This window comes from Ostrinia furnacalis, unplaced genomic scaffold (assembly GCF_004193835.3).
Source record: "Ostrinia furnacalis isolate ACB-3 unplaced genomic scaffold, ASM419383v2 OfSCF4125, whole genome shotgun sequence".
Lineage (NCBI taxonomy): Eukaryota > Metazoa > Arthropoda > Insecta > Lepidoptera > Crambidae > Ostrinia > Ostrinia furnacalis.
In genome coordinates this window covers 120,384-137,097 of record NW_021134364.1, presented here as the reverse complement: position 1 = coordinate 137,097, position 16,714 = coordinate 120,384, and the positions used below count along the sequence as shown (strand labels likewise).

At 35.1% G+C, this 16,714-nt stretch overlaps 1 protein-coding gene across 1 annotated transcript in view; it reads left to right on the top strand.

Moving 5' to 3' along the window:
• Positions 1 to 16,333, top strand: part of stet (stem cell tumor) — a 121,273-nt gene extending 104,940 nt beyond the window's left edge. Inside the window, exon 5 of the mRNA XM_028313047.1 lies at positions 16,319 to 16,333. Within this exon, the coding sequence (XP_028168848.1) occupies positions 16,319 to 16,333 (15 nt within the window). The remainder of the gene's footprint in view (positions 1 to 16,318) is intronic.
• Positions 16,334 to 16,714: the final 381 nt, after the last annotated feature.

The following is a 16,714-nucleotide window of genomic DNA, read 5'->3' as shown; positions in this document are numbered from 1 at the left end:
TGGGGCGCTGGGTCACGCACCTCAGTCGGGGCCCTCCTGAAAACCAACGTAGAGAAGTTAATTACGTAGTAACAGACATTTTATTAACTGTTGGAGACTATTTTTGACTGTTTGAAACGGCGATTCAATCTTTGTATTGTCAGTTAAATATTCCTTCTTCCTTTAAATTAATTAATTGTAACATTATAAACTTGTAACTTACAATCAATGTTACATTTAAACGCTCTGTGGCATGCTTTTGCCAAATCGCATGGAAATGTCACGCTACGCCCGCCCGCTGTTTGACAGTGGATTTATAGTAATCTGGAAGCATGTTTATTTAGGTATTACGCTTTAAACCATATACTAAAACATAATAACTTCAATCTGATAAGTATGATGCTCATTCTCATTATTTTTTTCTGCATAGCCAGATAGAGAAATCTCTACAATAACATTTATTACAATTACATAAAACCTGCCAAAAAGTGAAATGTAACAATTAGATATAATTACTTAATAACAACAACAATCTTAATCCCGACTGATTTGATTACATATTAATCACCGCTTATTTTAAATTGTAGCAACATGTGACGCATTGCGCAATGACCGACTTACGAATTTCAGCGTGTGTACTACCGCAAGGACGGTCAATCACAGCGTCTAAAACCGTCTAGCAACTTGTCTCAACTAGTTCTCTCGCGAGTTATCAAACAAATTGTAACGTGGTGTAATCGCCTTTGACTCATCTGATGAATCAGTAATGTGTTGGATAATTACGTATTTTCTCTAACACGTCGAAACGTAGTCGGATGTCCGGAGGTAGAGCATCTCTAGCTTGCCCTAATTATCCAGTATATTTTCGAGATTCCTGAAAAACCACTTATAAAACTCAACCATAATATGATTTAGTTTATGGGAAATAACCTGAACGAAGATCATGGATCTGAAACGAAGTTAGTCAGAAGAAAATAAAAGAAATTCGAATCTAGATTCGACTTCTCTTGATATAGACAAAAAAGAAAAATTAATTAAACAAATGATTGAAAACCATTCAACTTTAATAGACAGGTACCTCTAATAAAGAAGCACTTAGTTTCTTTCTACCCAAAGCTTTAAAAGCCGGATGATATAGAGGCAGTATGTTATGTATGGGTACGTACAACGTAGAGTTAAAAAACCTTGATGGACCTCCGAATTAACTGAACAAAATTACAGGTCGTTTACTTTTCAAGTCCTTGTAATTGCTGACCGCTTTAACATCCAGATTACGTGTGTGTGTCGAGTATCGAGCGAGTATCGATCATCATGGCGATGTGGAGCGGCCAATTTGTCGGTGCTACTAAATCATCGGACAAAAGCGCCGCCGATCTAAATCGATTTGTCCAAATTATGAGACGGCTCCGAGGCTGTAATGCGACCGCCAGTGGTGGTTACTATCCTCTTTAAATATTTGCCGCTCCGTAAAAAGAAAGACGATCGCAAAGATCATTTTCATAACGCATTCAAAGCTTGCGTAAGAACATGCAACCGCAGCTTTTTTCAGGTTGCAGTAAAATATAGCGCACATAGATGAGAATGGGCGTCTTCTGAAAACAAATAAAGTTAGAACGTTTCATAACAATGAATAACAGAGAACATATCTGCTTGTATCACAGTGCCCAGTCGTAACTAAGCTGGAGATAACATTTCGTTACTCGTAGCGCGTTTCCGTGTTAAAATGTGAGAAGTTGCAAGTCGCAGCGCGTGATTTAGAAATTATACACGCAAACCTCGTTACGTTTTGTAAGCACTCCCAAAGTTCTCTCATTCTCTCGTTTATTTGTTGTGCTTAATTATTCTAACGCGCAATACAATGTGAAAGAAAATTATCTGCAGCGTAGAGGTATTACCCTTAACTGGTATCGTGGGGGCCGCGCGGCCCCCACGCATGACGTTTTCTTTGATTTCTAAGAAGCTACGCATCGTGGGCAGCCAAAATTTTTTGTATTCTCATATCGGCGCTACTCACGTCTGATGCAGGCGTTTCAGCACTGCATCATTCACCAGGACGAAGATATGTACGTGTTGGGGTCCGCGCGGCCCCCACGATACCAGTTACGTTAGGTTTTTTTTCATGGCAATTTTTATTTTTTTGCAGTATTGGTGGTTTATAAGTGATAAAACGATAGAATATACCTAGAACGAAGTTTTTGATTCCAAATTAGTGATTAGTAGCATGTCAGAAGAAGGATATAGTGATAATAAAATTATAGGTCATTGTGAAGACCCAATCACCAATATTCGGTCGATAATGAGGATATTGATTCTGATTTTTAAGTTTTTTCTTCAGAGAGTGAAAATTAAGATGTTGTAGGACCTAGTCAATCCAGCTACTATGAAAAAATAAATACAAGTGGTCTGAAAATCCACCAGTTCCTGCTAATGTTTGTCAACATAATATTTATGTTTTTATTTTTATAAAATGCTTATAATTTTTATGTAACATTACATTAAAACGTTATTTATTATTAAGTTCACATTATTATGGATTAATTAAAATAATAATATTTTTGGTTATAACTTTCTAAACGTAGGTTTCATAGAATATATTTGTAACGTTAAAAAAATATTACGTAAAAAGTTGTTACTATTATGTAATGTCTTGAAGTATTAATATAACTAGATTCAATACAATAAAATCTAAATGATTACATAGAAAAAGCCTGATATATATCATTTATGAACATTTATTCAAGTATATAGGTAAAACATGCTTGCTAGAAGCGAACATAGTATGGGGGCCGCGCGGCCCCCACGATACCAGTTACGTATGTCCAATTTACGATACCAGTTAAGGGTTAAGATTTGTAAAAAAATATCTACGATATTTGTCTTCCATCCAGTCAGTTCTAAGTCAAAAAGTAGACTTGAAATCCAGGTTAGTATTATGTTTTCCCTTGGTTTTTTATTTTGTTTTATATGTAGTAGTACCTATTTAATTTGCTCTTACTGAACTTCTCGTCCATTTTATGCCACGTTAATGAACGACTACTAAGTCAAAGTGACCCCAAGGCCCAAATAAAGAAGGGTCGGCGGCAGCAGACGGGATGACTGGGTGTTTTGAGTAGATTAACAAATTTGTGATAACAGGGCATCAGGCACCATATGTTCGGGTCGTTAGCTGAGCCACTTCTTAAATGATACTCGCGCGAAACGCATATTTTTTAGTTTTTGTTACTCTCTATTTACTGTCGGTTTAGCTATCGAAGTAATTATTGTGGTAACTTATTTAAAATACAGAGAAAAAGCGCCAGTAACACGCTCGTGCGCGTAGACTAGAACCACAGGACTTGGTGTATAGTATTTTTACAAACCTTTTTACTCAAGTCTTATTAACATAAAAAAGTTTTACTAAAAAACCACTCCATTTATCAATAGAACTCTGTACCTAAGTATCTGTGGATGTCGATTTTTATTAATTTCTTAAAACTTAGTTACAAAAACTACTTAGCTACAAACTATACTATAACTATAGTACCTATGTAGGTAGTTTTTCTCATCAAACAAAAACCTTTTGCGATATTTGATTTAAGCCCACGATCAAAGCCCCAAATAAGTTTTTAATAAAAATCTGATATAGTCAACTCATACTCACATAAACAATCTTAATCGATTGGGAATTCTTAATTACCTCTTCACGTCACTAATTATTACTGGGACAAGGCATGCTAATTAGTCACTGCACTAAGTTATTAGAATACGTGAGAAATATAGACTTGCTGTAGACGTGAAATAATATTTAATGCCAAAATTTAATATTATATTTTAGAGCTTCCTATAGAAGGTGTCTATTCGCTCGCGCCCTTTGGCCTTCACAGCGGCAGTTTCAAGAACTTTTTGCTGAGACCGCGGACTGATAAAAAAAGTTTGGGTCTAAACTGGCTGCATTACCAGCGGCACCTCGCCAAATGTCAGCGGTAATGACCCGCGATTTGCCGGCGCCATGATGTAAATATTGGGCGAATTAGCGCCCGCCGCGCCACCTGCCATGCACCATGTGTTGACGGATCGCTGTCCGGCGCACGCACATACAGCTATAATGGGCTAGGGTCAAAGACAGAAACATATGGGCGATTTTTATAACGATACAGCTACGGGATCAGGTGTTTTCTAAAACATAAAGTAATTGTTTTGCACCGCCTTACTCTCTCTGCATGACCCGTGGTTGACTGGCAGAGAATGCCATCCGGCATCAAGTCCGCCACAGTGCATTGTATGTATGTGCAGAAGTTTAAATAAATAAAATAAATAAGACAGTATTGTAAGCCAAATTGTTTTGTAAGGCAAAAGTTTATAACTGATTTCTTCCAACATTTTACTATTTTCAGATAAGCTTACAAAAAAAATACTAAGTAAATAAGCACATTACTAAAATAATAAGGTCAAAAATAAATGCACATTATTTCTCAAATTTGAAACACCTGAAAGAGATTAAGATAGGTAGGTTCTATAATAAAGACAGGTAAGAAGTAAGTCCTAAACAAAGACCGCTGGCTCATCATCTGGACACCAGATGTTCTAGCAGGAACAATGAAAGTTGTAAAACAATTTAAACTAGACAGCTAAGTGCCAAACTAAAAAAAAACTGATGTGTTAAAACTTTTTAAACTGTGTGAATTTGTGGGTGGAAGCTTTCTAGCCCTAGGGGCAGGTAGATGATTAAGTTCCTACAATGATTAAGGTATAGTAGGTAGGCATATACCGTATAGGTACCAACCTACCTACCTAGGCATTATTTAAAAAGATAGGTAGGTGTACGTACGAATCTAATAGTAAGAAAATTAAGTTATGTAGGTTGTACCAGACATTCTATGTATGTATGTATAGGTTCTATAATGTATCAAAATACTTAAGTAGCCTACCTACAAACACAATTTTATAAAGGAAACATCAAGGGTCGAAGGACATCCAAGTTTCTTTTCTGTAGCTGACCATTGACGTTCCACAAATACCTACCTACCTAAACAAAAGGGAATACAAATAAAAATGAATAAATTCGGAACTATTCAAAAAACGCTTTACGCTCGGAAACGGAACCACCCTCTCCAAAACAACTGCTTCAACCACCACACCGCTGAGGCACAGATATTGATAGATGCAGCATGTGAAAAAAATTGTATGAAGCCGAGCGTGCCACTTTTTAAACGTCATTAGTGTCATTTTAGCGAATTTTAGTGATTGCCGCAACGTAAAAATAATCGTACCATCGTACTGCATTCGCAAAGTCATCGAAAGATATCGTGTGACTCGATTCGACAATTAATTAATTCCGATAAAACTGATAATTTTTTAAATACAAAACCAAAAACATCTTTATTTACATTTTTAAATAAATTAATTCTTACAAATCGTCAAATCTCGTTATTTTTTTTACCCTATCAGCGTTTCAAGACAATAAATTTGTCAAGGGCATGAATACATGGATTAGTGTGTGTCTTATTGTTATGAGTAAGTGCGGTTCCTTGGGATCGGTATGAGTACATCGCAGGATATGTATTATAGCCTGACCAGGAACATAAAAACCCTCGCCATGTTGCGGAAAACTAATGGTACTAATTTCTTTTAATGGCAACAGTAACTGAAAACTTCATTGACATGTCACCTTGCATGTCAGTGGGTCTAAACAAAGTGCTGAGCCCCGATTACGGTAATTTTTAACGTCAACAATCCAGACACGCTTCTCGATTCTGCGATACCATTGGTCGTTCAACAGCGTACGTCAGCTGTTTTGACCAATCGTATCGCAGAATCAGAAACGCGTCTGGATTGTAGACGTTATAAAAGTTACCGTAATCGGGGCTCAGATTATAATCGCAAACCAGTCGAAAAGTGGTCGAAAAGCCCCTTTTTTGTATGGAGTTTTGACGGATTCGATTTTCGATTCGATCAAAAAGTGCGTTTTGTCTAGGGGGGCAGTCTATTGCTGTCAAAGTATAAACAAACTTTATTTTCAATGTGCGCAATTGATTTTGTGAATTAAATTGCTAAAATCTTTTTATAGTCGTGAAAGAAAAGTGGTTCACAATGTGTTAAAGTATTTGTCGAAGAGAAATACTAAGGGTTCGGACAATATTTTCATTGAATAATGTTTTCGACAAAGGTTGTCAAATTGACTGACATGTTTATCGTATAGTACAGTCCACTATGAAAATTAGCTGCGGTTTGTTTCAACTACCTATTTTAAAGTTTTTTGGCACTTTCAAGTGTTTAATTTTATGGAATTGGGAAAGAAGTACCGAGTTTGAAGCGTTCATGAGCAGACATTGCAGTTTAATATTCAAGTTCTGAATTTGATTATTGATGAATAATAAAATAAATCCTACTAACTCGATTGATGGTTTCATTTAATTTATTTAAACCAGGTTACCTATAATAATATTTTTTCGTTAATTTATGAAAATATAAAATTAGCCCGTAATCCTGAATCCTGATACATAAAGTTAGCCTATTAATTTAACACAGGTACGACTGTACTCAGTGTTGTACTATCAAATGCAATTGACGCGCCTCTATGCCAGGGTTTTTATGTTCCTGGTCAGGCTATAAAAACAATGCTACTTTATACTTCTTCTACTGAGTTCTACTGCTACTTTATTCTAATTAATTATTTGTTACTTGTGCTTGTATTACAATACAATTCTCAATCCGTAAATAATTTCTTCTTTCTACCGTGTTCGTACTACGGTCCTCGTAAAATCATCGTAACCGATTGTTGTAATCGGATTACATGAACATCACTCGACCATGTATGTCCATTTGGACATATCGGAATGGCACGCTTTGACGATCAACTTGCTGTATCTACTCTAATCCATATCTGTGCCGCTGAGGGCACAAAAAATTGGACGGCCCGCCCGACTCCGAACGAAAACGAGTGAATGATGATCAGTCTGCGGCGAGCGCTCGTGAGTGAGAGACGCGCGCCGATTCGGTCGCAACGCACAGCTGATCGCACTCGATCTTTTTACGAAAGTATCTTTCCAACAAATAATTTATTTACGAAGTACAAATAAAACAATCAACGCCCAGTATTTTTTAAAATACAGTTTGTGACTTTCTAGTGTTGTGGTTTAGTTGAAAAACAAAACAGTGTAATATCAAATTTCACAAGTGATGGGTAAGTTAAATCATTGTTTTCTTAAGTTTTGGTTAGTTATAATTTATTCGCATTATTAATAGTAATCTCCTTTTGATTTCTCTCCAATATATAAAGTTCAACTTTAAATTAACACAGTTATTATTCGGGATATTTTTAGGTTATTTTGTCAAGTTTACAAGAAGTTTTCTAGTTGTTACGGAGACAATTAATAAAGTTCATAATTAATTAACAAATAAAATTATGTTATTACTTACAACAGTATGTTTTAATATGTAATAATTTCATTGGTGATAATTTTCTATATATAATAAATTAATGTGTATGTGTGCGCCATTTGTATAGAATGTCCAAAAATGATTGATACTTTCGATTTAAATATGATAATTTAATGCAGTCCTAATAATGTTTTAGGTTAACATAATTAATATTTTTTTGGAAATACATAAAATTGTTGTTCTATTTTTTGGTCAGATTAAATTAAATATTGTAATTATTGACATCATCATACATAATTAAGCACACATAATTTCTTGGCTGTATTTTTATAATATACCTATTTTGCGTACATTAACAAAATAATAGGTATTGATCACTTACTGAAATAACTAATGAATTGAATAACCTAGATAGGGTTCAATTTTTTATCAAAAGCAAGTTAATCAAGCTAAAAAGCAAGTTAATCAAGCTATTTAAACTCCGTGTATTATTATAAAGCTACATCAAAATCTGTCCAGTAGTTTTTGGTGAAGAAATAACCATTAAATTATAAAAAAGAACTTTCACGCTATTAAGTTTACCCCAATATCAAAACTAGCGAAATGAAACTCAATTTTTACCATAATATTTTATTTAGACATTGAAACCTACCTACTTTCGTAGTTTTTAATAATATTGCATGAAAGTTTTAAACAGTTACGCAAATAATAAAAAAATACTGAGAACATTAGGGTCATTCCATCGTTTCGGGTGTTACGTTCGTACACACATATTCAACAATTTCATGTATTTTGATATAGTATTTTAATAATGTTAGTGCCTTAATCTGTCCGTTTTTAGTTGTTTTATTTAAATAATAATGTTTTTACAGCTTAGAATGTAGGATAACGAAAATATGAGTCGAAAAGTGTGCGTTTCGGGCGTTACGAGATTTTGCCTCTATGTTCTGACTGTTGCTGCATTTACTCGAGATTTAGCGAATTTTCTTAAAGAATCATACCTAAAACTTACAGGACTTCTAAAGTATGAAATTTACAAACCATGTAACATACAATCACTGTTAAATAAAACGTTTTACTATTTTTTTATAAATTTTTTCTTTGTTTCGGGTGTTACAATGGTTCTGTTTCGGGTGTTACGAGTACGAAAATTCAACGCGTTTTATCGATAAAATCGGTGTTTTATTAGTCTCTAGGTACTACAAAATAAGGAGTACAACAAATAAACACAAATAGAGCGAATTCTGGTTTGAAATTACGAAGCAGCTTTTTTTAAAAAATATACAAAGTTCAAGTTTAATTTTTCCTCAGAATATAGCTTTTTCTATTGTTTTTGGCTTGAAATAGCATTACTTTAATTTCTAATTACGATATTTATTGGAAATGTCAAACATCGACACTTTTTAGCAATACCTTAATTTTAGTGTTAAGTCGACATTTCAAAAAAGTCTTAAATTGAGAAATATGACTCCTTTTCCGATGCCAGCGCTAGTGGGAGGTCAAAGGACCCTCACAGTAATACTTTTTCACTTCTCCAAGCAATATACACACATTATCGACATATAAATAAAAATGTAATACCCGAAACGTTTCGGGTGTTACAGTTTTTAATCATGAAAGAAACATACTAAACTAGTATCATGCTCAGATATTAGTTAGTATTTGAAATCATTACTACCATGACCTTACTTTTACCAAATATTGTTAACCTAATCCATGTGTAAGGTACAATAATAAAACAAATACCTGTTTTTCTGTTTCGGGTGTTACATCGCCGAAGTAACAAGAAAACACACTTAAAACTTGATGATTATCAATTTTTTTTGGGACTATGACGTTATCTACCAATACTATGATAAATACCCTCGAATCATATAGTGGCAAAACGTTTCACAGATTGATAGTTTTTTTTTAATCGTATTACTAATAATTAGAGAGAAAATGATCATTCAGACAGTTGACTTAAGTATAGACTTTGAAGACTAATAACTTAAAAATTACTTGTTTCTTTCAGTTTTTTTTTTATTGCACATTATCATTTGGAATGTATACTTTCCAAATTCATCAGATTTAATGCGAAAAGAACATATTTAGTTTTTCACCCTCGGTAACATTTGTCATGGAATGACCCATTACTGACCCAAATAATAAAAGTAATAGGCGTAAAATGAATCAGTTATCTAAATGACCAGTAAACGAGGCTTAACATTTAAATTGATTGATACGTAAAACTTTGATTTAAGTGCAAGGTCTTTGAAACGAAATAGGCTAGTTGCCTAAAAAAATTTTTTTAGTCCGTAATGTTTAATATCAAAAAATATTGGACACGTATATTTTTATTTGTCAATCTAACAAATAATTACATAGTTATGGTGCGTTGAAGTTGCGCACGACGTCACAACGTGCGGCATTTTTAAGCAAGCGTTGACGTCACGGGCCTCTTCTTATGAACTTTGGGGCGCTTTATCTCTTTAAATTTTCATTAGTTTGAAAAAGTGAAAAATACGTGTAGAGTATTTTTTGATAAGTTAACTGACGGACTAATTAAAACTCTTGCTTTTTGACCCAGGCAACATCCCCATTAGCAACACGAAATCAATAAAGCACCCAGCTAAGTCCGTTGTGCAACAGTTAGAACAAACGTTACTTAGTCAATTTAGTATATTTTTATTACCTACATCTGTTGATTAAAACTATGCAAACTTTAGGGATTTTATTTACTATTAAGGAAAATGGAATTAACTATTGCAAAATTGTATGAATAATATCAACTGCAGGCATTAAGACTTGTATGGACTTGTCGCGACAAGGAACGGCAACAAAGCGGTCGCTCGCAAGGAAGTGTCATTCATAAAACGAAGAGGTTCTATCTAATACATAATATAGTTTTGATTTCAAATTCAACGCACACAGTATCAAGACCGCCAAGACAATGCTTGAACTTCCTTTATATGCAATGAATTATGCTACATATTGTATCTAAATCAGCAGCTTACCATTTTAAAATTAACCATCTCTACAGGGTGGAATTTTAAAATGCCACCTGGAGGAAAGTACTCTTAATATTGTAGATAGAAAATTTTACTCAAAGAAAACATTCCTTTATTTTTGAAAAGAAATAGAACTGCATACAAAGATTTCCACAAATTTGCTTGCCACACCCGGGAATCGAACCAACTAAAATCTGTTAAAAATTACACCTTGTATTTTTATTGCATCGATCGTAATGGTTAAGTATAAGGATGAAATCGCTCTAACAAACTTAATTAATTAAATAAAAGGAAAACCATGAAATCTTAAATTATTTAATTTACTGAAAATGTTATGCTATGGTGGTGAATTTTCGGAAAAAAAATCGGAAATCTTTGAATGTAAAATTTTCTATTTACAGTATTAAGGGTACTTTTCCTTCAGGTGGCATTAGAAAATTCCATCCTGTATATTGCAGAAAACTTAAATGTAATAATAATATGTTTGTACATTGTGGCATAATTGTAATTAATAATAACTTCTATCAATTTAAAAAATAATAACTTAAAAATAACTTTATAGGCAATTATAATGGAGATTTTTTTTTAAATTAATTCTCATCAGTAATAAACAACTGATATACCTATTTGTACTGTGTGTAACTGTAAAACATTGTCGAATTCCGTAATACATTCGCTTCCCGCTTGCAAAACGTAGTGTACTTTCACGGCTTCATAATAATGGAAAGAGACTACAAGAGATTAGAACATAATAGTGCGGAGGTGGGCGCGTGGGAACGCTCCCAGCGTTCACGTGCCAGGCACATCACTCCGCAACACTAAATCTAACATTAATATGCTAGATTTAGATAAAACATCCCGTTGATTTGTACAGATATAACTTAAAGAAGTCATTATTTGCGGCGAAAGCTTTGGTGCGGAGGTAAAAGCTTCAGAAGAATAGAGATTTTTATCTCCATAAAAATGAATATTTAATTGTGTATGTTGAACGTCTGAAAAATCTCTATACCGTGTTTCCACGTCCCTTGCGTAAACAATAAAGAATATTAACTGCTTGGAAATATCACAAGTTGGGATTTAAGAAAATCTAGTTACATAAACTAATCTAATAGTAAACACTGCAATTAAAATGTAATGTTTTAAGAACAATGAATTTTTAAAGCATGTAGGTTTCCTATAAACCTGAATGGAGTGAATGAACTGCAGAAGTAAATGAAATTATGTATAGTAATAGTATAATACATCCATTCATAAAGGCTCTGACTGAGCTTTGATCCTATTTGAGCGTAGGCGCACATCGCTTAGCTGTTTTAACATTCATATTTTTATTTTATTTGTTTCTGTTTAATAATCAATTTAATGATAACATTATTATGATAACATACTAATTACAAATTGAACGTTACTGCCAATACTGGTAAGAAGGGATAAAAATATTTATTTTGCAAAACTCGTTACTCTACCATGCAAAAACTAACGACTTTAATGACACTGTACAGTAAAAAAAGTTGGTTTAAAGATAATTTATAAAGTTTGAGGAAGTGTTTCATCACTTGTAACAATTAAACCTCCAAAAGTCCAAACCAAATAATGCCTTTCAATTAAAAAAAAAATCTTTTAAATTAAGTGTGAGCTTAAACCAATAAATTACTATGAAAATTTTATTTGTTTGTAGTATTTCATCACAATATTATTATTGAGTACCAAACAGCAAATCATGAATGACGGTGTGGGTTATTGAAATGAGTATTGCGCGCTGCGCCGCGTAGGCTCGCGCGCTCGTTTGACGGGCCAGGCGATGGCAATAGTACCTAGTTAGTGGTTCCGGATACGTATCGGACGTGTCGGATGTCGGCGTGAGTCACGCGGCGCCCACGCCGACACCGCGCCCACTGGCGCCCGACCCGTGCACCCACCCGCAAATTTCTATTGCATCAATTTATAAATACACCGTGACATAATTATGACCTATAATTATAATGAGGACCTAGGAATTGTAAAAAAAACAACAATTTCAAAAAATAAAGAAAGAATCAACTCTGTTCTTTTTGGTAACTGAGAATAGAATATAATTCTGACAATCAAAAGACAATGACAACTATGGAATGAAACAATTCGCTTTAAAACGGTACATGGCTAACGTAGTGGTCTAAACGAGACACAGGGGCTGTTGCTGAGACAGATATAGCGTGCGTCTGCGGCGCGTCTAGGCTATTTGTATTTGGGTTTTGGCATTGGACATTTCGCAGTCTCGTGGGAAACTGAGTTGAACGACTGCGGAGACAATGCGGTTGTCTGCTATCGCGAACAGTCGTTCACCGACGCGCGCTACCGCCCACCCGCGCTGCCGATTGCCACTGCCTTATGCCATCTTAAACATCTTGCAGTTTCAACTCTTGCGCCACTTAAACATCTCATTGTTTTCGTTAAGAGCAGCATTTATGATATCACTTACCTATATCAAATGTTGATACAACTTCTTTGTTGCATCTACTGATCACTGTATAATTTAGCATTAGCCAACATAAAAAGCTGCTGGGTTGTGGCTCAAATAATGATTTTTACTACATCATATTTATTTAGGAGCATTTATGTAATATACATATTTATTTAATATTTGTATATTTACTAGACCATGCTATACATATTTAATTTTCACATACACATGCTTTAAACTAGGTGCTCGCTCGCATACCTTTCGTTCCACTGACCAGCTTCACGGATAACTGGGCGACCTTAGGCCTGGCACCTTGGCTCATGAATCTCACAATACCAATTTTATCGCGGGGCAAGGTGTCTCAAGGGCGGCGCGAGGGGGGTTGGTCGATATGGCCGCTGGCCGCGAGCCAGCCGCCGCCGACGACTGCGACGCGCCGTGACTTCGCGACACATAAATCCACCCTCACATCGGTAAAGTGCCAGTCCGCACAATGCCAAACGTTAATAAAATTGAAGGCGCTCATAATCTAGAGCATGACTATAATAATAGCACCATAATACCATGACGACAATGAAACAAAACATTTTCGGCCCTTATCAATTTAACTGCACTTTCAAGTATCAATTTTTGATGGCGGCGTATATTTATTTTACCGCATTTGAATGAATGATCTGGATCTTATTCATTCAATTGCTCATTCATTTAGGAACTTGACTTGTTGCCAAAATTTAAACAAAGTTCTCTATAATTTAATAAACTGTAAATTAATTTATTTAAACTAGATATCTACATATTATTATTACAATGTAATAAACTAGCGAGCGCGTTAAGGAGTTAACCGAGTGTGACAATGACTATGAAAGGGGGAACTAGTTATGCTCGCCGATGATTAAAAAAGCCGTGCCGTTAAATTATATCGGAATAATTAAACGCATGCAATATGCACATTACAGACGCTACCATCTTGATTGTGGAGTAAGAGCTGCAACTGCGGTCAAATCATCTGATCGCGGGCCGATAACAAAATGCGGGTTAGCACAACTGTTAAGTAATCTGGGAACCTAGGACAGAAGTTCCCAAACTGTTACTGTAGGTAGGGTAGGGGGTGGTTTGTCGTGGTATCGAAACAATACACATTATCCTTACTAACTTTTTTAGTATCTGCCCTTCTGGCGGGGAGAGCCCCACATAATCTGTCGCCATGACCACTGTGACCACAGCGGCGGGTATGCAGTTTTATGCATTATTTCCACGTTAAAATAAGGGGGTGGTTTTGTTTTAATATTGAAAACTCTCAGAAATTAACAACACATTTTTATTGTAAAAAATCAAACATGAATGACAGATGACATTGACATTTAGTTCCGAAACCATAAATAAAACACCTTCCCCCCGAAATTACAAATCTAATCGGTTAGGTGGTTTTACTACCCTGCCACTTCTAGTACAATAATTATTATCATAGACAACATCTCTTGGTGGAGATACCCGAGCAGGGGATGAAATCATTGGATCAGAATTCAGTGTAGTATTGTCTTCTGTAGCCCTGGAATCATCATTATAATAACTTGTCTTAAATTGCTTAGTGTTTGAAAAAGATTTTTTTAAATGATTTGTAGTTCTACGGATTGGAAAGCTCCCATCTCTTTCCACCCAGTATGACCTAGGGNATTAACGTAGATACTAGTTTTATTCATAGCTGGGCACCGTTAATCAAATAGTTAACTTCGTTAATCGTTAAACCGTTAATAAAAAAATTAACTTCGTTAAACGTTAAAACGTTACATTTAGTAAGATTTAACGCAAGTTAACGTTAATCGTTAATCCGTTAACACATGTTTAAAACGAAAAAAGTAATTGTATGCAAGGTTCAAATCATTTCGAAAGCAAATCAGCTTTTATGGTATAACGTAAGCCTAACTTTTACGGTGGCTTTTTCTGTATATTCAATAGACTGTAATTCTACTTACGTTATATGTACCATAAATTCTGATTGTTATGTTTAATATTTGGGCAATGATTAGAAGTTCATCAGCCACACAGTTTTGACAGTTCCAACTCCTTGCCAGACAGTTTTTTTAGGATAGCTGCCAAAGCAACGATGACCCAAACTTCATAATCCACCAACATTCTAACCTGTATTGGGAGCATACGCTGACAAACTTTCAGCTTTTATAAAATGACGTAGGTCTGGCCTTCACCAGCTCTTAGTCTATAGTATCTCAATCTCAGAGCCTTGGTTTAATTACAATACAATTTAGCACCAAAGTGCTCGAAAAGACAAATCCAACAAACCCAAACTCGATAAGTTTCCACCGTTTCGTTTAGGAATTCCTATGGCCACTTCCTGACTCCATTATCAGGACCCTGGACATCATCTAGTACTAAAGTGCTCGAAAAGACAAATCCAACGAACCCAAATTAGATGCGATGCCGCCGTTTCATTTAGGAGTTCCTATGCCCACCTCCTGACTCCATCATCAGACCAGCTTAATGGTACCATAACATTGCATTTTCATCGTACTTACATAAGTGTACCAAATTTCAGCTCTATCGGTTGAGAACTGGTCTTAAAATCAGTTGCAAGATTTGTCCCACACATACTAACAAGTGAAGTCAATATAAAGCTTGTAAATAAATAAAAAAATTGCATTTTTTATATCGTTTCGTTCTGGTTACAAAAACTGTTGTTTTGGGTTCTGGAAGTTCTGGAAGCCCGAACGTACTTGTCAGAACTTGTTTTTAGTCCTGACAAGGAACCCTTATATACTCAACATCAAATAAATCGCACCTTCCGCGACGCGAACTTTAAAGATTTTCTTCTGACACAATCATGGTACCCCAACAATATTGGTATTATTTGAAAGCCCAATAAATATCCTTAAAGAAAAATACATTCAATTTCTTAATAAATGATTAACATATACCATAAATGTGACTTGAAAAAAGACCTCACTTTGGGCTCACCTCTGTTATTAATTAGACCAATTTTTATGGTAATAAAACCAAATAATGATCTCACGTGTCCTCTTTAACCGATGGATAGCGATTAATCCCAACTTAACAGTTTTATAGCCATAAAAGTTGGCTCAAGCGTAACTACCTATTTTTTGAAGAAGTGACTCTGGATCCTTCTTAAGACACATTTTTGGGGTAAAAACCTTTCCTATAATGAAATCAAGTTTAGAACTAGGCTTTTAAGTAGTGCCAATATTGGTGGGAAGTGGGGATGCATACGTTTAAAAGTGCTTGTCGCGGGAGGTGCGATTTATTTGACGACGAGTGTAGTTTCGATATGTCTGTCTGTCTATCCGAGGTTTTGCTTGGAAACTATTGTCACTTGAGAGCTGTAATTTTGTGGAGGTATGTACTCGTATATTAATTACGCCGACAAAACGGTAAAATAAAATTTTGAAAAAAAATTTTTTTAGGGTCCCCTACATGTGAAATGGGGATGATTTTTTTTTTCATCTTCTACCCCATCGTGTGGGGTATCGTTGGATAGGTCCAAAAATGACTAAGGGGTTTCTAAGACTATTTTTCGTTTTAGGGATCGGNGTTTTGACGATTGTATGTCGGCCCGCCTGACCTCTGGAACCTCTGTGATCACATCCGAGGAGGGCCCCACCAGTTTGAAGCACGATTGTTCTCGTTCTTAGCACTGACTTCAGGTCACCTTATGAAGTTCTTCTTTTTCTCATTCACTGTCACCTTTAATTCCTTTCATGATTATTGAACTGCCCTTGCAGTTTTTATTTTTTAATCAGATTATTATCAAACAAATAATCTCCATTCTCAGTTTCAAGTAATGAGTCCTTAGATTGTTATTTTTTATTGTTGAGAGTGCCAAGTTTCTACATCAATTGGTTTCCGGAACATATACATATAATCACTTAGCTGCTAACCGGCTTCATTCAGCTTCTTAATACAGTTTTAGTTGTTAATG